We start from the raw sequence: 21,832 nt of genomic DNA, 5'->3' as shown, positions 1-21,832 counted from the left end.
TAGTTGGGCTGGACAGCGTATTTATATCACATATTATTTATGTACATGTATCTGCATCTGCAGTTTTCAATGGTATAGTTTACAAGTAATTTACTAATTAACTGTGAATTGCAGCCAGCAAAGGTAAATGATAAATAACGCACTGCAGGCACTATCGTAGGTGAGCAGAGGAGATAGGAAGGGTCTTTAAATTTCATTGTCCTAAAAAAAAGGAGCAGTGGAGAGGAAAAGTTTCAAAAGCTGGAAATCTCACCACCTGGTAAAGTAATCACAGGCTCGCTGGCGCTCGGCAAACCCCTGCACATATATTACCGTCGCTTTGTGCACAGTGGCAGTGCAAATCTTTCTTATTGCTTCTTAAATTTAAAAAGCAGCTTCAATTCAACTAAACTTTTAAAAGCATGAGGAAAATGTCTTTTATTAACTTTGTGTTCATAGCGGCTCATGTTTGCTGAAGTCTGGAGAATAGCCGTAATCTCGCCTTTAAAAGAAGCTGGACCCATGAATCAGTCTCTTTGTAAATGTGAGATTAAAGTAAAGCAATGCATGATGTAAACCCGCACCAACCCAGGTGCCTTAACGCAACAAAATAAATAATTCCAGCAGTTAGAGTGGTTGAGAAAATAAAAACTAAAAAAGATTTCAGCCTGAATTTCACAAAGTGGATTCAATTGTTTTCAGTTTCTCTCTAGCCTTCCTCTCTGCTTTCGTTTTATCAAAGTATTCTTCCAATAAGCTTCATAAGCGCGATATAACTATGCTGTGAAATTATTTTATGATCTTTCCAGCTGATAGTTTGGAGTATGAAATTGATTCTGCCGCCGGCACACTCAGAGAAAAAGAAAGGCAGAACTGTTGGGTCTCGAAGCGAGAGGAGAGTTTGATTGTCTTTGGGACGACAGTCGCTGACAGACACCGTTTGATATTTATGTTTGAGACAGATGTTGTACATTAAACAGGACCTGGCACAAGGCTGGGCACCAGGGGGGATGTTTCCTGCTCTGCCGACTCTTTTCCATCTCCATCTCCAGTGCACACGTATAAACAAACACACACAGGAGAACATAAATACTGACCTGCAGATCTAAGCGGAGGCATAGATCAAAACAGACTGCAGACACACAAGCAGACAAATTGTCTGTCCAAAGCCAAATGACACAGACAGACAACTTCCATCAACTTTGAGTGCTCGCTAAAATGGATTTTCAGTTTATTATATGATGGGTTTTAACCCCACTGACCTCCCGGAATGAAATTCAACTCTTTCCTCATTTCACTCATCATTTAATGTCGCTGCCTTTGAAGTTTAACCACGCACACACACACACATCTGCACAGACGTGGCTAATGTGTGTGTGTGCTGTCTGTGATCCACCTGATTTGTTTTCCTTGCTCTCTGTTCCATCTCAAACAAGGCGGTGCAGGAGGAAGGGGGCTTTGATTTCCCTGACAGGCCTTTGTCTGCTTTTGTTTACCTTCTTCTCCGCTGCTGTTCTTTGGTGCTGAGCACAGGAAGTCTGTGTTTTATTAATAAATTGTTCATCACAGCATTTTATTTCATGTCAGATTTAATTTGTCTGGATTAGAAAATGGGGATGAAATTGTTGAGGAATAATAGAAATTATGATTATTCATTGTAATTATCTGTGTGTTTTAGCCACTGTGGAGGCCGTTGAATGTCCTGCGCCCACAGATTTTGTGTGTCGCAGCGGCCACTGCATTGAGTCCCACCTGGTGTGCGACGGCAAGGCCGACTGTGCTGATGAATCGGACGAAGCTGACTGCGGTGAGTAGAAATGATAAATAGGTCCCTTCTTGGAGAGCAGAAGGACAACTTTGAAACAGGACTGCAAACTCTTTCCTTTCATCTTTCAATTTCTTTCTTTCTGGCAGACAAAATAATTAGCTCGCCAGGTGCTTGTAGCTTCAACATGGAGGGAGACCAGTGGAAAGAGAGATGCCAACTTTCTCAAGACCCTGATGATGACTTTGATTGGAGGATTGGTTCCAGTACTGAGACACCAGGGGCTGGACCTATCACCGACCACAGCCAAGGTCTGCAGCTGCTCTCTGCTAAAATCTTACCAAAAATATGACCATACACAACAAGAAAAATGTGCTTTTACTTCTGCTTTCCTTTTCTCAAAGTAAGTCGAAGGTTTTTATAATAGCTTTTTGGGTGGTTGGCTGCAATAAGGTCTGAAATTAGCACAATGTGTTGTTTTACGGCATAAAATACATAGAAGTACTCCACTAATGTATTTTTAAGTTCTTTTATGTAACCCACAGAAGGCGCTCACTAACCAACTACACAAAAGTTGTTCCATTTATGCGTCGAGGTTCATAAAAGTAGAATTTTTGAGCATCATCTTACTGAACAAATAATGTATCATAAACTGATTTTCCCTGAACTTATTTCCTTTAATTATCCAAAAAGTCTATAGAAAAGCCCACCGAGGGGTAGTTTTATTCTGTTTTCCTCATGTTTGGCTTTGTCTGAAAAAATCCTCCATCCTTGTGTCACTTACATGATACCCAGAATTACAATATGAGAATCTTCGGATCGGATGCTTCTGCCAGCCTCCTAGTTTGTTCCTGTTAATAACACTGGCAGAAAAAACTAACAATTTCTCAAAATTAGGAGCAGACAACATCTGCATTCTCCTGACACCCTCCATGTTTTCAGCTCTCTGGCAGCGCCTTTGTAATTACAACTTGACAGCTGGAAAATAGGACTGTGTGACACCGACATGAAGGCAGGGTTAAAAATACTTCCTGATCAATATCAGTCTGAGTCAAACTGAGCTTAACAGCATTCCTGCTTATCATATGAAGCAAAGCTGCTTCAAATATTGTTTTTTAAACTGATTAATTGAAAGGTAACGACACTTTGGCAACAATTACCCACATTTATGCGAAGCAATGTTCATCAAAATTTCCGTAAGACTTCAAGGCATCAATAACTCACCAGCTGAAAATACATTTGTTGACTACACCTGCTCGACTGCTTATTAATGCAAATATCTAATCAGCCAATCACATTTCAGCAACTCAGTGCATTTATGTATTCAGGCATCTACTATTAATATTAACTTGTGTACTGATATGCTGTTACCCAGGGATTAAATCAGTTATTGCTGTATGTGAGCAAGTTTAAATATGAGTAAACTGGTAAATATACACTTTAGCATCTCTCCAAGATTAAACTGGAACTCTCCCCTCTCCTCCATCCCCTTGTGCACAGATGTGCATGAGTGCACGTCCACAGATCTGTCTGCTACAGCACAGTTAGCAGCTATTGTTTCTGAAGACATGAGCAACATAAAATTGTACCAATTGCTCACTCCTGTCTCAGGCTGTGTAAGGGGTAGAGAAAATGAGCGAGTGGCTTCTCCAAGCACGCCCTTTTTATTTAAGGCCTTGAATGATGACGGACCAGTTTGAAATGAGGACGACAAGCAGCATGAGTGGAGCGCACGGGTGAAAACTGTTAAGGAGAAAGTAAGGAGGTAAAGAAACACACACAGCAGCAGCTATTTTGTCCCTGCATGCCACATGAGAGCCATAATGCTGAGGACAAAGCAGCATTTTTCATGGGTGACAGTGCACTCAATGAACCAGCTGTTGTCTTCTGAGTTGCAGCTGTAACTCCACCTTGTACTGGCTGTCACTAGGTTGCTATTCCTGATCGGTCATTTGAGGTTATTGATCGGAAGGATGAATGATGGGCTGGATGGACTCGTGATCTTACAGCTTAAAAACACATGGACAAAGGCATGACTCTGCAAATATCCTGTCGTTATAGGATCAGGTAATGGAGCACATGCGTGTACACGTTCTTGGAAAACGAGCTCTGCCTGGATAGATGCACAGACTTTGTTTTGACTTTTATGATTTGATTCACCGCAGCGGAATTTGTGTTGTGGGTGTGAGCAGGTTTTTTTGTGCACTGTGGATTGTGATGGCCTTAAATCCCCCTTAACTCATGTGGAAAACTCCCACTTTGTTCTGGCACCGCACACATGCTGTCTCATCTCCAAGCCTAGCCGAGCTGAAGAAGCTCTCTGCAGCTTTTGGCTGCAGGATACATTTAACGACAGCCTTCCTCCGTCTAAATATCGTGCATATTTGAACCAGCAGAATAAGGTTATTGGATTTCTTTCCTGCAGCAAAGCTGAAATTTGATGGTTGAGCTGGGTTTGGCTGTGGCTTTTCCTTTGCCGTTTCAGCTTCATCGTTCATCGCACTGAGATATTACTCATGCCTTACATAAATGTTCTGCAATTGTAAAGTACTGCGTTTATCTCCAAAGGTGGTGGAGGGAACTTCCTGTATATAAACTCAGCCATTCAGCACGAGGGCGATGTTGCCAAGGTGACAACCAGGAGTCCGTTTCCTGCCAGCATCGGCCTGTGTCACCTGCGCTTCTGGTTCTTCATGCATGGTTCTGATAGGATGGGAACATTGAAGGTGACCTCATCTCAGACAAATTTCTCTTCTGTTTCCTGCTTTTGGGCATCAGGCTTTTTTTTTTTTTTTTAACTGTCACCTGCTAAGAAATGATCCAAAATGAAGGCTTAATTTGGATTTGTCAGAGATTTCTTTCCTCTTTTACTCAGCTTATCAACATATTTTGCTCTGCTTACTGTCAGTCACCTGATACCCAAAGGAGGGAATGAACGTCTTTCTTCCTGCAAATAATCCATCAAAGCATGTCAGGTTACAAACGTCATTATCATATCAGTCTTTTCATGTCTTTTTAGGTCTCTTTGTTAAATGGGTTAATTTCAAAACAACAAACAATAAGCATTTGCTAAAAGCTCTACTTAGACAGGAAGTGTACTCCATGCGTAGCCACAGATGAGGCGCTTACAAGAAATCTACATGAATTATAAACAAAACTACTCAAAAACTCACAGCTCTAAATTATGCATAAATTACTGTATTGCTAATCAAAAACAACTATTAAACCTTCAGAGTTTCCACTTTTGAAATAAGCCATCAGAAAGTATTGTAAGGAAGGATATTCTACGGTACTTTAATTGAGTTTTTCCATTTCGTGCTTCTTTTTGCTTCTGTTCCACTACACCTCTGATATTGAAAAGTGTATTTTTAAATTGAAACTCAACTAAACAAAGGAATACTCTCCCATAAAAGTCTGTTTTAAGAGACGATACAAAGGAGGTCAGTGATTCAGCTGACCTGATTTACTCAAGCAGACTGTTGGAGAAGCCTTGACTGAACATGCTTTGTATGCTTTAGTTTTCAGCCAGACCTCTGGAGCACAAAACAGACCACTGCCTGAGGACCTTAAAGTGCAGTGTGTGTATAAGAGATCAGAGATGTAGCTGGAAAAGAGGCCATTCAGGTCTTTGTACTAATCAATAAAATCTTAAAATACATTTTAAAAAATGATGAGATGGTGTTTTTAGTTTTGGATCAGTTTGGCAGCCAAGTTTTGTAAGTGTACAAAGACAAAGGTCTCTCCATCTTTACAAGTTAATGTAAAATTAAGGTATGTTCAATAAAGCTAACAGTAAAGTGCCTTAAACCTGTCTTTTTTATTGACAAGCAGGTAGCAACTGCTTTGGTTTTGTATATGTGTGTGTAGCTGTGTTCCAAGTTGTTAGTTAGTTGTTTAATAAAACAATTTTAAAATTATGCTACAATCTAGAGTAATTTAACGATGATTAAGCAGCATGTGACTTTGTAGTCAAGGTGCTACCCTATGAGAGTGAGTGTCCTCAGTTTCTCAGCCAGATCCATCACTCACTTATTTCATTTCATTTAAAATTTTAAAGAATAAGAAGAAATAAAGGAAAATAACATAAGATGACAGTAGCCAAATAACTCAGATTAAAGTTTCAAATCAGAACCTCATAAATAAGTTAGGCTCCAGCCACACAGTCCTAAAGTTAGTGACCGATTGGCGACCCCCTGGAAACCAGCAATCGCTAGGGGAGAAGGTTGTATTTCCTGACCGGTTGGCAATTGGTTGTCCGATGCTGGTCTCAGTTGTCATGTGAAACTGGTCACAAAAAATGGCCTGTATTTGGAGTGCTCCAATGGAAACCTCCTCTCAGTTGCTTTGGTTGCTAGCAGTGTGTGAAGATTATCTGTAGTTTGTTAACAGAAAAGCACTACTTTTACTCGGAGAGCCAACATTTTCCAGCTTATGCCACACTTTTCACTACAGCTCCATAGTTAGTTTGTGAGTGTTTGCAGACAAGTCTGAAAACAACCAGCAACCACAGCAATCTGCCAACAACCACTTGTTAAATGATAGGAGAATATGCATTTAACCTAACAACCATTTTGTATTATTGTTGGGTCTTACCTCACAATATAAAACTGCTGTTGTGATTTGGCGCTATGTAAATAAAATTGAATTGAACCAGAGGATGTTTCAATTCCATTTTCAAGAGGATGGCCTATGACTGGAGCCTAAGCTGGCTGCAGTGAGAGAAGTACAAATAATCTGGAGTTTTTTGATGCAGCACACTTTTTGAGACCAATTTTACCTGGCAACAGCTAGCAACCTCCAGCAATCACTTGCCAACCAGTTGGGGAATACAGTTTTTTCCCTTGTGACCAGAGGTTTTTAGAGGTTTGCAGACTGGTCTTAAGACCTGCATGACTGAGGCCCTCAGTAACATCACAGTGGCTACAGACATCTTTTATGTACATGTTGCACGTAAATGCATAAAGTATGACACACGGAAACACTGAAGCTTTATAGCGCTTCTATTACTAGTACTCCAATTGTTTATGTTTTTCTACACTGCATTTCTACTGGTTTTATTTAAGCAAAGAATGCACATACTTCTATTGCACGTAACGGTGATGTGTAAACACCCTGTCACCACTGAAGGAAAAATGTTTAAAGACTGAAAAAGAAACTTTTTTTATGTTGTTTGTTTGATTATAATAAATTTTGTATGGTGATGATACATGTTCTCACTCAAACATATTGTTACACATCAAATGGAAATGTCACTTTGTGCCACCTGACCTCACCAGGTCTTTACTATTGGACCCAGCGGTACCCGTCTGTTGATGTGGGCAGCCACTGGAAACCATGGCAGACAGTGGACATACGCTAATGTCATCGTGTCCAGCACGGTACCCTTCAGAGTGACCTTTGAGGCCCAGGTGGGTGGAGACATGTGGACAGACATCGCCCTGGATGACATTTCCTACACTGCAGAGTGTATAGTTGGAGGTAAAGACCTGAAAGTTTTTCGCCTTCTTTGCCCTTCTATTTAGTTTTTCCTTATTTCCTATCCTTCTAGCACCCTTCTCATTTTTCATTTCATTTCCTCCAATTTTCACATTCTCCCATTTCCCAATTTTTCCCTGTCCTCCAACATCTATGCTCGTCTCCTCAGTTTCCATATAAATAGTGTGAACCCTCGGGGAAAGTGTAGTGAGTTAATGGAGCCTGTTGCCCTGTAGGTCCATATGAATTCAATGCAGAGAATGGATCAATGCCAAGGGACAGCATGGAGGGCAATGGGGAGGAAAAGCAATTACATTTATATTGTGATGTTTCCTCACCCTCACCATTCTGTCCTCCCACCACCCCAAACTGTTTCTTTCACTGGCTTTCTGACGAAGCCTCTGTGGTCTCAAAAAAAAACATTAACATACTTTCAAAAACAATCCTGGGATTTATCAATGGGGGATTTTTACTGTATTTGACTGAAAATCAAGTTTATTTAACCCTTTTGCATGCATCTCTCCACTGTGATTTTCCACCTCAGAACCTGTGACTCCTCAGCCACTGACTTGTGGTGTGAACCAGTTTCAGTGTGCATACTCCTTCCAGTGTATCCCAGAGAGCTGGTTGTGTGACACGGAGCCCGACTGTGCTGATAAGTCTGATGAAGAGCATTGTCCCACTGTTGTACCCGGAACTCTTCCTCCTCAGGTCCTTTGTCCTCTTGGTTATTTTCAGTGTTCAGATCATAACTGCCTCCCGTCCATAATGCGCTGCGATGGAGTCGTTGACTGTCCCACAGGAGAGGATGAATACAGCTGCCGTAAGTTAGCACCTCTTCATTTTTCACTGAGGATGAATGGCTGGAAAACTGAAGTGCACTTCTAGCAAAAAAGGAAATAATTGGCAGTTTGACCCATATTTAGACAAGATCCCATGAATTCATGTTTAATAAGTAACAGATGAGATGAAAACCTCTCGCAAATTCCCCTAAACATGTTTCTGATAGAGCTTAATAGTTCAAAAAATCACACGTGTTTACCAAAAACAACTTGTGGACAATCCACAAACCTCACTGCTTTCACTGGAACTACTGTCCACTGAATAAATAGTCCCTTTAAACTGTAATGACAATGACTGTTTTCTCAGTTTCATCATCCAGTGTCATCATCCAATGTAACATCTTTGAGATTTTTAAAAACAGGTACAATATAAAAAGTGTTGGGATAAAATCTTAATGTCTAAAGCAAACGGCAAAAAATGCAATGGGGTCACAGTATATATAGTAAAGCTGTTTCCACATAAAATGATAAGCCATTAAACCTCAGATTTATAAGAGGTTATCACATTTTCCATTAAATTTCCATCTTAGTGTCGTGGGTAGCACCTTGATGCAGTGGTTAGTCCTGTCAGCTTTGTGGCTTTGTGTTTGAACCATCTTGGGCTCTTCCTGTGTTTAGTTTGCCTACGTGGGTTTTCTTTGGGTCCTCTGGTTTCCTCCAAGAGTCTAAAGCAATATGTCTCATTTGCAGCATGCTCCACTTCAAAAGCTGAAAAAGTCCCCCCCCCCTCCAGCTTTATCTACAGTACTGTGCAAAATTCTTCAGCCACCCCTCATTTCTTATATGTATATATATGGGAAATGGTCAGAAATTTATTGAAATATCTGCAAACATACATGGAAATGCAAAATATAGGACAAAAATATAGTTTGTAAGAGTCTAACAAGCTTAAAGTCAGTATTTTGTATGACCACCTTTATTCTACCTAACAGGCTGACCTCTCTCAGACAAGATTTCTTGTAGTTTCTTTAAGTAATCTTCAGGAATAGTTCTCCAGACTTCTTGAAATAGACTTAAAGCTCTTCTTTATAAGTTCCTGCCTTTTGTCCTGTTCTCCATCAAGATGACCTCACACTGCTTCATTAACGTTGAGGTCTGTTCTGGGGAGGCCAATCCATGACCAATACTGTTCCACTGTGTGTTTTTTCACCCAGGTGTGCTTTTACTGCATTAGCTGTGCATTTGGAGTCATTGTCCTGCTGAAAAATGAACCTGTTGCTAATCAGACATGTGGGATCAAATATCTGTGCTAACTTTCTGCCTTTATGAGCTCTTAGTTTTGACAAGATCCTCAAGACCACTGACTGAAGTGCAGCCCTAAACCATGATAGAGATACCTTCTTCTGACCTCCTCCTTATATGTTGACAATTATTTAAATCAGGAAGTTCAGTGATGCTGATTTTCAGTCCAGTTCTTGTGTAATTTGGCATACCTCAGCTTTTTTCCCCACTTCACTTCCTTAAAAATGGTTAGGAAAAAAAGTTAGAAAAACTCAATTTAAAATGTGTGAAAAAGCAGCTAATGTCCATAAAAAATGTAAAGACCTTTAGAAAGCTTACAAGATTATTGCTCTAGACCACTTTAAAAATGAAAAGTCTGACTTCTTTGAAGCTAAATGTAAAGAAATGAGGAGTGACTGATGAGGGGTGCTCATGTGGTTACAGGTCATAAGTGTAGATGTGAGCTATAGATATTATGTTCTACCAAAGGTAAAGGTTTACTGGTGCTATACTTAGTTCTTACTTAAACAGAGCAGGTTATAGTGGGTACTGCATACAGATTAAAGACCCTGTTTAATCATTTTTTATTTAGTTTTTAGCACCATAGGTTGAATTTCAGACACCTCATCTGCACTGGGGTAAACGCAGTAATCGAAGATGTATAACAGGATGTGTGAGTGAGGATCACTGTGGGTACTATGAAGGCCTGTTGAGTTGCTGGTGTGGTCTCAGTGTGGTCTCAGTCCATGCTTTTAAATCCCAACACTCTCAGTGAACTACTTGATTATTTTAGTGTGTGTTACGTTTATATGGGCCTTGGTTAGTGTTTGTTGTGTTAAAATATGTTCCTTTGATAAAGTGAATTTGACTGTGTATTTGATTGACAGCATTAGTTGTACGGAGCCTGTCGATACAGTTTATATCTAAGAAGAAATGAAAGTTTTGGGAGTTAGAAGCTGGACTTTTTGAATATTTGTGCAATTGCTTGTAGAATATCTCCTTAAAATGCTTTAAAAAGGCAGTGAGCAGTGCACTTCTCCTACTATAATTACGATACACTCATTATAGTCTGTGAATTTAACACTCACCCTCTTCATATTTCCTCATTTTTTCCACCAGCTTGGCTCCAGTGTAAGCTGGGAGAACTGGTGTGTGAAAGTTCGTCTAGCTGTATCCCATTTCAGAGCCGTTGTGACCATTTTGTCGACTGCCTGCCATTCCACTCAGATGAATCCAGCTGCCATGGTAACACGCTTTTATTACCTTACCCTTTTTTGCCATTAACTGTAGCCCTGTTGTATGATTTCCTGACATGTCGCAGGTTGCACTTACTCTAAAGTGTCATTTCTACCACCTCTGTGTCACGTCTGTCTGTGCATTTAGCTGTGATCAAATGTCTCTACTTTCATTAGTCACTTCATGCTTTAATTTAGCTTCTTTTAAAGCTTTGATGTCAATCACTGTGACATTTACTTCCAATGTGCTGTTACATCTCAATTTGCTTTGATTCGAATGACACGTCTTTTCTTTGTATCCATTTACGAAAAAGTAATCTTTTAAAGTATTTTCACATTTAATTTAGCACATACCTTTGCCTTTTTTCTCTATATATTGCCCACTCATGAGTCAGTTTTCCCTTAAGTGCTTCCAGTACTTCACTCATATTTGCCCATTTCGAGGGACTCTCAGGACATTTTCAGGTCTGGCTGTTTAGTCTTCAAAGCACACCTTACGGTGTTACTGCAAGCTGCCAAAATGTGATCCATTAAAACCTCTGCTTTCCTGCATCTTTGAGAAATAAGCCCAAACCTCCCATTCCGCCTGCATTTGCTGCCAAGCCAAAGTCACTTTATCAAGGGCTGAGCAGCACTTCAGGGTTTCATAATGGTATTTCCAGCATGATGATTATTTAAAAGGCAACCCTAATAACCCTCATCCAACCTATGGAGGCAGGAGCAGTCATCATCAGATAGATTAGGTGGGCGAGGGGAAAAAAGCATGCTAAAGTAAATGGTCTGTATTTGTACAGCGCTTTACTAGTCCCTAAGGACCCCAAAGCGCTTTACACACCCAGTCATCCACCCATTCAAACACTGGTGATGGCAAGTTACATTGTAGCTACAGCCACCCAGGGGCGCACTGACAGAGGCGAGGCTGCCGGACACTGGCACCACCGGACTCCTCTTTCACCATGGACATCGGTACAGATGAGAATCAGTCCTTCAGCTATTACTCAGAGACCAAACGGCTATTTTAAGTCAAAGATTCCTCAGTGTTCAACACAAAAGACATTTCTTCCAAAACAGTTTTACTGTAATGTTCAGACACAACTAAGGGAAGACACTGGCCACATTAATGACGTGCACTGTGGTGGAAAGCAAATTGAAAAGACTGGAGTATTTTAGATATGCCAGCACAGTCTTGGCTCAACACCAGACGTGAAGTTGGTGCTTCCTTCAGATAAAAATCATGTGGGCAACTTTATTTATCACAGCCACAAGAAGAAGAAGAAAGATGGCACTTAGGGATCACTCTCTCTGACATTTACTAGTAAATAAAAGCCATCGGTGTCTTTATTTTTGAAAACATACTCACTTTAAGTGGCTGGAATGCATGGTCTCTTAACTGCTCATGCTCTCTGCAGAGGTTAATGGATGACACTCAACAGTACCCCCCCCCCCAACATATTTGACTGATTTCATCTGCTGAACAGCCACATGTCTGTTTCCTGTCAGATGAGGAGAGAGATGGTGGCTACTGACAGAGTACAGGGAGGATTTGAGTATCCTGCCTTCTTCGTACAACGTGTGGTGATGCTGCATTTTCCTTTCTTCATTTGCAGAATGTCCTCCGATGTATTGCATGTATCACGGCTCATGCCATGTGATGACACAGGGGCCTGTTTGCATGTAAGCTGAACTTCACCCAGACACACACACACAAACATGCATCTATAAGCAGACTAATACACAAACTCAGTCACATTCATTAAGATGCACAAAAGAAAGATAAGTATCTTGTCTGTTCTTCCCACTCCCCCTCTCATCCTTTATCTGTCTGTGAGCTCTAAAACATGGAAATCCCATCAGTCTTGTTGCTTTCCTTGGAAAAGACACGCTCCGTGAAGCATGTAGGAATCTGCTTATCCCCTGCAGATTAAGCAGGATGGTTCTTCCTTCATTTAACCGCAGCATAGTGTTTCCTGGGAATCTCTGAAAGGTTCTCCTGGTCAATATTTAATCGTGGTCACCACTAAGAATAGCTATAGCGGGTAGACCCCCAAAAAGCCATGCATCAGATTAACCTGCCAGCATAATACAGCCGTCTACCTTTCAAAAACACATTCAAGACAGACACTCTGTTGGAGGTTTTTTTTTTATTAAGCCCGTGAATCTAGCTGTCTGCATCAGCAGCTTGGAATGTCTCCAATGAGATTTTTCATTATAAAAGAAAGAATGCAATTATAAGACTTGGTGCTGGATCTGCTAACATCATTATGCACCAGTGAAGCCTTTCTGGGAGATTCACATTTCCCCCATTCTCTTTTCACCAAAGGTTAAATTCTCCAACACATGAATGTGAATCATGCAGCGGGGTGGATACACCTTCCCTAAAGTCACATGACTAACTGCACGCCATGTCAACAACCCAATAAATCTCACGTTATTAGAAAAGCAACACCTTCAATTGAAATTAAATTCCTGCATGATATGAATTTGTGATGGAAATCTCTTGTTAAGACAAAACTGAGAAACTGGATTAATCCAAATTTTGGTTTTCAACAACTTCACTTCCTTTTAAACCATTTTTACAGGAAGCTGGAACTGCTGCACAAGAGCTGCACACTTTGAATGCTAAGTAGCCCATACTGGCTTGTCTGCTTCTTATCTAACTTGCAAAGATGAACGCACGTCTTGTCGTGCACATCCTGACAAAAAGCGAGCTGCTAATGTCGGTTTGTAGGCTCGGCGACACGTACAGAATATAAATGTACCCGCAGGTATCAGTCCAGACAGGTTAGATGCTGGTGTGGTCTTTGCTTTTCAGTACTGCTAACAAGCTGTCTGCCCGTGACATGTGGGCACTACCGCAAATTTGCTTACTTTGTGTCCAATTTCACTGACAGAGCTCAGCTGCTGTCAATCAAGTGCACCCACACGCCTGCCCAGCGAGCAAAAAGGAGAAGCGAGCATTTCATCTGTTTCTCCAGACACCTCTTCTTCCTTTTCCTTCCTGCTTTATGTCAAAAGATTTTTTTGTTAATGCTTTTTGTCTCAGAAATGCTGCCTCATTCCCTCATTTAGTCCTCCTGTGTTTGATTCCCCTTTCCTATTCATGTCCCCGTCCAACATTCCTCAGTGCAGCGCCACCACCACCACCGCCTCCTCTCATTATGTAAGAGGACCTTACCGCCGTCATTCACACTGCAGTGTGGTATGGACTTCCTGAAGCTGTTCCAGCATTGATAACAGCCCTGCTGTAGCAGAACTCATGGCCAGCACCTCTGGCTCAGTATTTGCCTCACGTTCCTCCACTCTGCTGAGCAGGATCCACCAGGGAACCAGGCCAGGAGCAGCCCACTGCCACGGCTAGACAGTCGCACAATATGCACGCTGACCCCCTCTGAATGATAATGACTCAGTCTGGCTTTGCTGAGAGCTGTGTGTTTCGAATTAGAAGGTCAATGTTGCTCTGAAATCAAGCTGATACTGAACAGATGTTGACTTGGAGCAGAGTCTTAGATTTGAAAAAGAGGAACTTACTTTCTTTCCAGATGCAGCTCCACAGACCGGCCAAACAATTCGCAATTAGCCTGTGTTTCCATGCTTGATGTCCAGCAGATAAACCTTGCACTTTTTGTCAAGATGGAAAAGACGCGTATGTTCAATAAGCTTAATAGAAACTGTCAGGATTATACTTCTTTTGTTTTAGTATTTGATTTTATGTAGCTTCAAAGTCTTATCCTGTTCTTACCAAAGGTTTGATCTATGTCTATTTAATTAAGTGTTATATGTATATGTGCATGTGCAGTTCATTAGTAATGGATGACAGTGCCACTAGTTGCTTCATTAAAGACAAGAAATATAAAGACATATACAGGTATGCAGTGGTTCTTAAAGTGTAGCTCAGGGCCTCCAACCCAAAATCTGATTATAAAACATGTTGTTGTGCTGGATTATTAAAAGAAAAGAGCATGATGGAGATCATAAAACAAGCATATTGTGTTCATTTATTCCTCTTATCTTTGGGCCAGTAGAGACTCACATTTGGGAAGCACATTTGAGTCAGACTCCTCATCATGTGATCACAAAACGGTGCTACATAAAACAAGACATATGGTTTCAGCATCCGTGTCTCATCTTTCGTTTGTTTTTCCTTGCGTGGTCACAGCTGTCAGCCGGGATGGACAGGAAACCGTTGCCATGTCAGAGAGAAACCATCCCTCTCCACGTCTTCCCCGAAACCAGAGGACACGCAGATGGGTAATAAAGAAGCCCACCTCTTCTCTCACCTCTATTAAAATGACTCGCCTGAGTGTAATTACTGCATCCTTACTTACCCCGTTAATGTCACTGCAGTTCCTGTGTACGTTGGCATCGGCATCGGGCTGCTGCTGCTCGTACTCGGAGTCGCTGTGTGTGTTCTGGCTCTGCGCAAGAGAAAGTGCCACTTAATGTGAGTTGGAGCTGCATTCGTTCTTCTGTTTCACTGCTGATCCTTCGTGTAACGATTATGTTCATGATAAATGTGTTGATGAGTTTGTCTGCCGGCTCCACAGAAAGCCCAACCTGACGGACTACGGGGTGATGGATAACCCAAATTTTGACTGGAAAGCAGAGGTCAGCAGACAGAAATGTCCAATCAGTCATGTTTTGAGTAACATTAAGTTTCTCAGCCACACAAATCAAATATTTCTACCATTGTTCTCACATTTGTTCAATAAGTGGATTTAATTTTAGAAGAAGTCAGAAGGTGCTCGCCAGAAGCCTTTCTGCAAAATTAGATTTTTGATTTAGGATCATTGATTTTGCAGTTTGTGTGTCGCTATGAGTTTGTATTTCTCCGAGTGTTGTATGTACACACTATAGTGCCTATACAGCAGGTAGACACAATAACCGAACTATATAATCTGATCAAATGCAACAGCACAAGCTGCAATGCCAAAAATATCCAATTTAATCAAGATCACATGATGAAAGGCTTTAGAAACTGCTTCTTCACTGGCTTGCATTACCTTACACGGGCGCTCATATTATTGTCCGCCCACTGTGTGTTTTGTTTCCTGCAATTTTGATCTCTGCTATTATTCCTGCTATTAATGAGAAAGAGCCAAGCGTAGGACATGATGCAAGCACAGCTCTTCCATTTGGATAATGGAATGAGAGACACACACAAACACACTTTGTTCTTAGCTACACGGGCGTGTCACCGAGTAATACAAGTCAGAGTGATGTTTCATTGCTCTGATGACTCTGGATTAAAACTTTGCTCTGTGCATGTGGCATGTTTGTAAGAGTTATAATTCATAAACACATAAACACAAATGAATGTGTGATCACAAACCTTTCATGTACAGTTTCGTCATCATTTTATGAGCCATTTTTCATCTTCATGTACACGAGAAAAGAATTTATGTCGATGAATTCTAATCAGTACATTATTAAAGTGCATGTTGAAAACACACAAGCACAGCACACAAAATGTGTTTAACTACACTCATTTTTCTTACTGGCAATTTTAAGTAGAGCGTTGTAGCGCCAAACCAGTATATCCATGACAGATCCGCTTCAGCACTTACACAGCAGTGGAAACAGTCGGTGATTATTCCACCTCTGCAAGACGATGAAATATTTTATGGAGGTTAAAGTTGTAATTATGTACACATAACAAGGCAATTTGATTTTAATTGCGCTTGCATTTCATGCACTCTCGCACATTAAGCCTCATCTCATTTTAAACCCATGTACATGATTTTCGTTACCTCAGGATGAAAGAGCGGGCGGCTGTCCCAGTGTGAACCCCAGGAGGAGTGATGGTCACGGGCTTTCCATCAGTGTCTACCCGTGGAGGAAGGAGGTAGAGGTATGGTGTCTGTACACAGCCTTTTGGCATTCACTCTAATTTCCTGTGCAGAAATCAGCACACAGGAAATGATATGTCTTTTTTTGTGCGTATTCATACATACAGGGTCTGAACTGGAAAGATGCCAAGCTGTCCTTCTCCAACCCCATGTACCCTTACCCCCCTAATCATAATGAGGCTGACAGCAAAACTTCTGATGCATAAAAACAACGGACATCACATTTATTTTTTTTAAAGATATTTTTTGGGGTAAATGCCAACTAAGAGCATTGCAACAAAACCATCGAGATGCAGAAAACATGGAGACTGAATTGTGAATTGTGCGTACACACTCTTGAGGAGTTCGTCTTGACCCACTGCACTCAAGTCCAGAGTGGGGGAGAGGATGCAAACGCGGTGACATGGATATATTTCACGATACCAGCTCGACTTCATGTGATACTTACATGTTTAAATAAAGGTTTAAAGCCCACAGAATAATTGATTGTTCAATCTAAGACATGCACATAAATATGACTAAACAGCACTGCGTATTTATCCACAGGAGTTCTGCTCTACGGACACCAAACTCTCTTGGTGAGACTTCAATGAGAAGATCAATAAGACTTGCATATTGGCCCAATTAAAATAGCGGATAATGCCGGAGGCTTAACCTGACTTTAATGGTTAGCATATCTGCTGCTTATCTGCTTAGTATAAAACTCAGGTTATTTCATTCATCATCCTTTGCTTATCCAGGCTTCAACCATCCGGTAATTCTGTGTTGTGGGATGGCTGGAGACTATCCCAGCTGTCACAGAGCCAAAGGCATGACACCCTGGATAATCCATTTTAACTGGCCTAACACGGAGAGACAGACAACCATTCCCACAGACAATTTATAATTGCCAATCAACCCCCGTTTAGATTGTGACACAAAGCTGGTGTACCTGGAAAGCAGCAGGCATCCAGCCTGAATTCGAACCCAGGACCTTCTGCTGGGAGTCAACAGTGCCCCCCCCCAGCCCTTTTCAAAAGTATTCCCTATAAGAGACAACACTGTAGATGTAGGAGGTAACCATCAGTTGATATGTTTTGGCACTGAGTTGAGCTGTTGTCAGCTGATTTCAGGGGTTGTGGAATGAGGTTAACCTAACACTGTGTTAGATATATATTTTTTAATCTGTACAAAAGCCAAACTGTAAAAAAAAACAAAAAAACCTACATTTAAAAGGTAACTGCTACGTGTCTTTTATCCTGTTTTCCTCTCCTCATCCCCAACGAATTGCAGCAGATGGCTTTCCCTTGTCTGAGCCTGGTTATGCTGGGAGGTTTGTTCCTGTTTAAAGGGAGTTCTTCTTTCCCACTGTCGCCAAGTGCTTCCCCAAAGGGAGTCGTTTGAATATTGGGTTTCTGTGTTATTGTAGGGTCTTTACCTTACAATAGAAAGCAACTATTGTGACTCGGTACTATTATAAAGAAACATAATTGAAATTTAACCGACCACAGCTTTGTCTTTCCTGCAAAGATATGAGTAGTCATGATCCTCTCCCCAAAATCGTGGCAAGAAAGTAGATAACTTCAGTCATTGTCATGTTAATCTATTCCATTAAAAAGTCTCAAGTATGCAGAGACAGTTAAAAATATTCTTTTTTTAAATTGCTGTAACTCTAAGTCTTAGAACGGGTTGTGAATGGTGATTAAAGTTTTTTTTTTTTTTCATGTTGGCAAAAGCAGAACACATCCAGTTGACTGAATTAAAATGCTCTGCTGAACAACAGCCTCCAACAGGCTGGAGTCCCGAGTTCATTACTGATCTTTTTAAATCCTCACAAGTGCAAATAAAATAGTTTGGCCCTGCTTTATTTGCAAATTAAAATCCATTGCAAGTTGTCGTTCTCTGGCTGCTGTGTGTGTGGTGTGAAGTGAATCTCTAACTCTCTGCATTAACCAACACAGGACAGCTGGATCATAGATATCCGGTCCAGTTATAAATCTGATGAGAGCTCAGGTTTGCTTTCTTTACGTGTGCCATCATAAATAGTCTTGTCGTATTTGACAGTCATCACTTTGATTTACAAGATCAGGACATGTACAGCGAGCATGCTGAAGAAAGCATGTAGGCAGCTTGCTGTTAAACATGCGGTTACCCTAGCTTAGCGCACTTCCGGGTAACAGATTGTTTAATCTAACGTATGGGCATGACTGTAGGAGAGCTTGTCTTTTCAAAAATACAAATAATATAAATGTCAGTGACTTTCTTTAATACCCTCTCATTTATATTTTCATGACTACAGACTTAATAGGCTGACAAAATACTTGTTTTTTTCAAGGTTTTATTTTTTAAAGTTTGCATTTTGTAATTTTCTTATGGCAGCTTTTATGAGGAATTTGAGCGATGATGTACATACCTCTAAAGCCAGTGCAGTTGTCAGGTATATGTGTTGGTAACCACAGCCAGAGTACTCTGAGCCTTTGCACTCAGTCTAAGCCCATCAAAACAAACTCCCACCCCTTCGTACTGGTTCAAATTATGAGTCTTTCATTTTTAGACTTTATATGACCGCAGTCTCCATTGTCGTTACTGTTTAGTCTTGTTCTCCATCAGCGCAGAGTCTTTGCTGAGTCTGTAGGTGGCTTCTGGATCAGCCTTTACTATAGCACACTCTTCTGCCCTTCAGAGCCAAAGAAGCACAACAGGGGTTTGGTCCCCAGTGACTACAGGCTGTTATGTCATGCCGATGCAGAATTTATTTACTCATTGTATTACTTACTAATTTAAAACAGCAAAAGAAAAGAAAAGCTAAACATACTGGCTATTTCTTTCAAAATTTTAATCTCTAACTAAAAAGCATTTGTTTAGAAAGGCCAACAGATATTGATCCCTGACTTAATGAAGCAGCAGTCAGTCTAACTACCAGACTGAGACTAAATAGTAGAAATGATAAAAGATTTAAACATATTGTGAATGCTATGAGACGTTTAGGCATGCCGACAGAAATTATGCCACAGGAATGTAAAATTTCTTTATATAAAAAATTGAAATTGACTAAAGACACGTATAAGTGGAAACTAGTTTAAGAGATGGCAAATAGATAATTTGATATCCCTGATTGTACTCTGTGATTTGTGAATGCGACTGAACTCTTGACCAAAAATGATTTCAGAAACTGCATGTAAAAAGCAAGAGCTCCTGAAATTTTTGATATTAGTAAACAAAAAAATCACATATTTTTGCATATTGAACCTTTACCTTTGTGTCATGGTCCTGGGCCATGTGGGCCCAGTATTCTTAGTCTCTTGTATTTTTGTATTTCGTTCCTTATTTAGGTCATGTTTCCTGAGTTGTCCTGTTATGTTGTTCCTTATTTGACTTCCCCTTGTGACTTTTATCCCCTGTGTGCCCCTCTATGTATCTGTGAGCCCTCATCTCCCCTCGTGTTTCATTCCATGTTTCCCCAGCCCACTATGCCCGTGCTCTCTCTCTCCTCCTGTTTGCACCTCTGTGTACTTCCTGTTTTACTTTGACAGTCTCCCGTCAGTGTTGTTTACTCCTGCCATGTCTTGTTATGTTTATCTGTGTCAGCTGTGTTCCCACCCTCCGTGTTTCCATGCCTGGTCTGTTGTCTTCCAAGCCATAGCCTCACCATCGTTTGTTCCCAGTTCAGGTTTCTGTTTAGCCACGTTATCCCTGCTGTATTTGTACACCTTGTTTTCAGCCATATTAAAGGCTCGCCTTCTGTTAAAGCTCACTCCCGTCTGCTCACTCGTGTACGCACCTGGGTCCATTACACGCATTCTCCACTCGGTCCGTCACAGCGGACTGTGACACCTTTGCATTAAATTTCAGATTTCAATATATTGTACTGTGTACAGAAATAATAAATCCAGTCCATGAACACAGCCTGTCCAAGTGAGGCTAACGGAGGATATCGAGTGACAGCTAGCCTGCAAAAAATAGCTATGGGTTGCCTTTGCTAGAAACTAAAACCAGTTTAACCTTTTTTTCTTTTCCTTTTTTTTTTTTTTTTTTTGCCTGTCCCGTTTGGCTCTTTTGCCATCAGAATTATTGTCTAAAGGCGAAGAAAGATGCCCAACGGATTTACTTTACCAAATGGACAATCCCAGCCTTGCTGTAATGGTCTATTTGATTCACCTTTTATTCTTTATTTTATTTTATTTTCGTTTGCTAGGGACAGACTTGACTGGGGAAAAGAAAGGGGAGAAAGAAAAACAGTGGGGAAGAGGCACAAGGGCAAAAAACAAAAACCAACAAAATAAGCAAACAAAAAATACATACCGTATATCAATCATCTGGATCACCTGTTGAGAAAGAAAAAAGAGAAAACAAGCAGAAGAAAAAAAAGAGCAACATAATAAACAACATCACGATGATATATGGGAATATAACAGTAAATACTAAATGTTAAACATTATTATGCAGCACGTAAGATCAACAGCACACTGTGTGCTTTGAGGTAGGAGCCAAAAAGGCTGTAGTTTGTGTGTGTGAGCACCCGTGTGTACACCTGTGAGCATGGACGCGCTTGTATTTAAAAAGTTCCTTCATGTAATGATCTGCTAGAGGGTGTGGGGAGCCACAGCCCCGTCCTCCAGGGCATGAAGCAGGTGTGGAGGAGATCAAGACTCCAGACATCCAGAGGCCCCCAGAACACAAGAGACCAAGGAAGACCAACAGAGGGGCAGCCGCACCACTGTCCCAGAAAGAGCTGAGGAGAGTCCCAGATGAGGGGTCACTCAGCAGCCGTGGAGCAGAAGCCAGGGGGGGTTGCAGTGACGTGCCCGTGAGCTCCGCCGGCAGCCAGCTGTGCCAGAGTGACCGAGCCCCAGGCCGAGAGGTTGAGGGCACCCCACCCCCAAAGTGGCCCGAGCGAGCCCCAGGCTCCAGGCCCCGACAAGCAGCCACCAAGGAGTGAGCCGGTGTGTACCTGGACGCCCACCCCTGGACACCAAGAACCACCAACGCACCGATGTCTGAGGGCGTCTGCCACTGGCAGGGGAAGTGGTGGTGGGGGGAGATAGGCCTCCATACCTTGGAGGGCCTGAGATGTCCCCAGAGAGGTGGCGTCTGGTACCCAACCTACATATAGACACAGACATACAGGCACACACAGACACAAACATCCATTCCCACCCTCATGCTCTCATATGCACTTACTCCACACTCAACCAACGTGGAGACAGACACAAAGAGACACTGTACACACAATCACACTCCCCAAGCGTACTCTAAGAACCAGGTCTAGGTACCCTTGCCCCAAAACCAGTTTAACCTATTGATCCTTAGCTGTAATTACTTCATTAATCAAAGAGTATCAGTTTTTATTATTAGTCCACATCGGGTGAATTATTTTACAAATAACTAATGAGGTGACAGACTTAATCATGACAGGAAAAAAATGGCTAAATTAATGCTTACTATCATAGCTGAGAAGAAAAAACAGATGCAGAAACACCTCCAAAGATT

General features: G+C 41.3%; 1 protein-coding gene across 1 annotated transcript in view; it reads left to right on the top strand.

The window, feature by feature from the left end:
- Nucleotides 1–18,293, top strand: part of malrd1 (MAM and LDL receptor class A domain containing 1) — a 66,038-nt gene extending 47,745 nt beyond the window's left edge. The window contains exons 22-33 of the mRNA XM_085468899.1: nt 1,658–1,786; nt 1,894–2,055; nt 4,313–4,470; nt 7,021–7,222; nt 7,764–8,042; nt 10,402–10,527; nt 12,125–12,191; nt 14,674–14,765; nt 14,862–14,958; nt 15,062–15,122; nt 16,270–16,365; nt 16,471–18,293. Coding sequence (XP_085325025.1) covers nt 1,658–1,786; nt 1,894–2,055; nt 4,313–4,470; nt 7,021–7,222; nt 7,764–8,042; nt 10,402–10,527; nt 12,125–12,191; nt 14,674–14,765; nt 14,862–14,958; nt 15,062–15,122; nt 16,270–16,365; nt 16,471–16,569 — 1,568 coding nt within the window. The 3' untranslated portion in view covers nt 16,570–18,293. The remainder of the gene's footprint in view (nt 1–1,657; nt 1,787–1,893; nt 2,056–4,312; nt 4,471–7,020; nt 7,223–7,763; nt 8,043–10,401; nt 10,528–12,124; nt 12,192–14,673; nt 14,766–14,861; nt 14,959–15,061; nt 15,123–16,269; nt 16,366–16,470) is intronic.
- Nucleotides 18,294–21,832: the final 3,539 nt, after the last annotated feature.

Source organism: Copadichromis virginalis, linkage group LG9 (assembly GCF_057382275.1).
Source record: "Copadichromis virginalis isolate Kocher_CV1m ecotype Utaka linkage group LG9, C_Virginalis_male_GT1.1, whole genome shotgun sequence".
Classification (NCBI taxonomy): domain Eukaryota; kingdom Metazoa; phylum Chordata; class Actinopteri; order Cichliformes; family Cichlidae; genus Copadichromis; species Copadichromis virginalis.
This window is presented reverse-complemented; position numbering and strand designations above follow the sequence as displayed.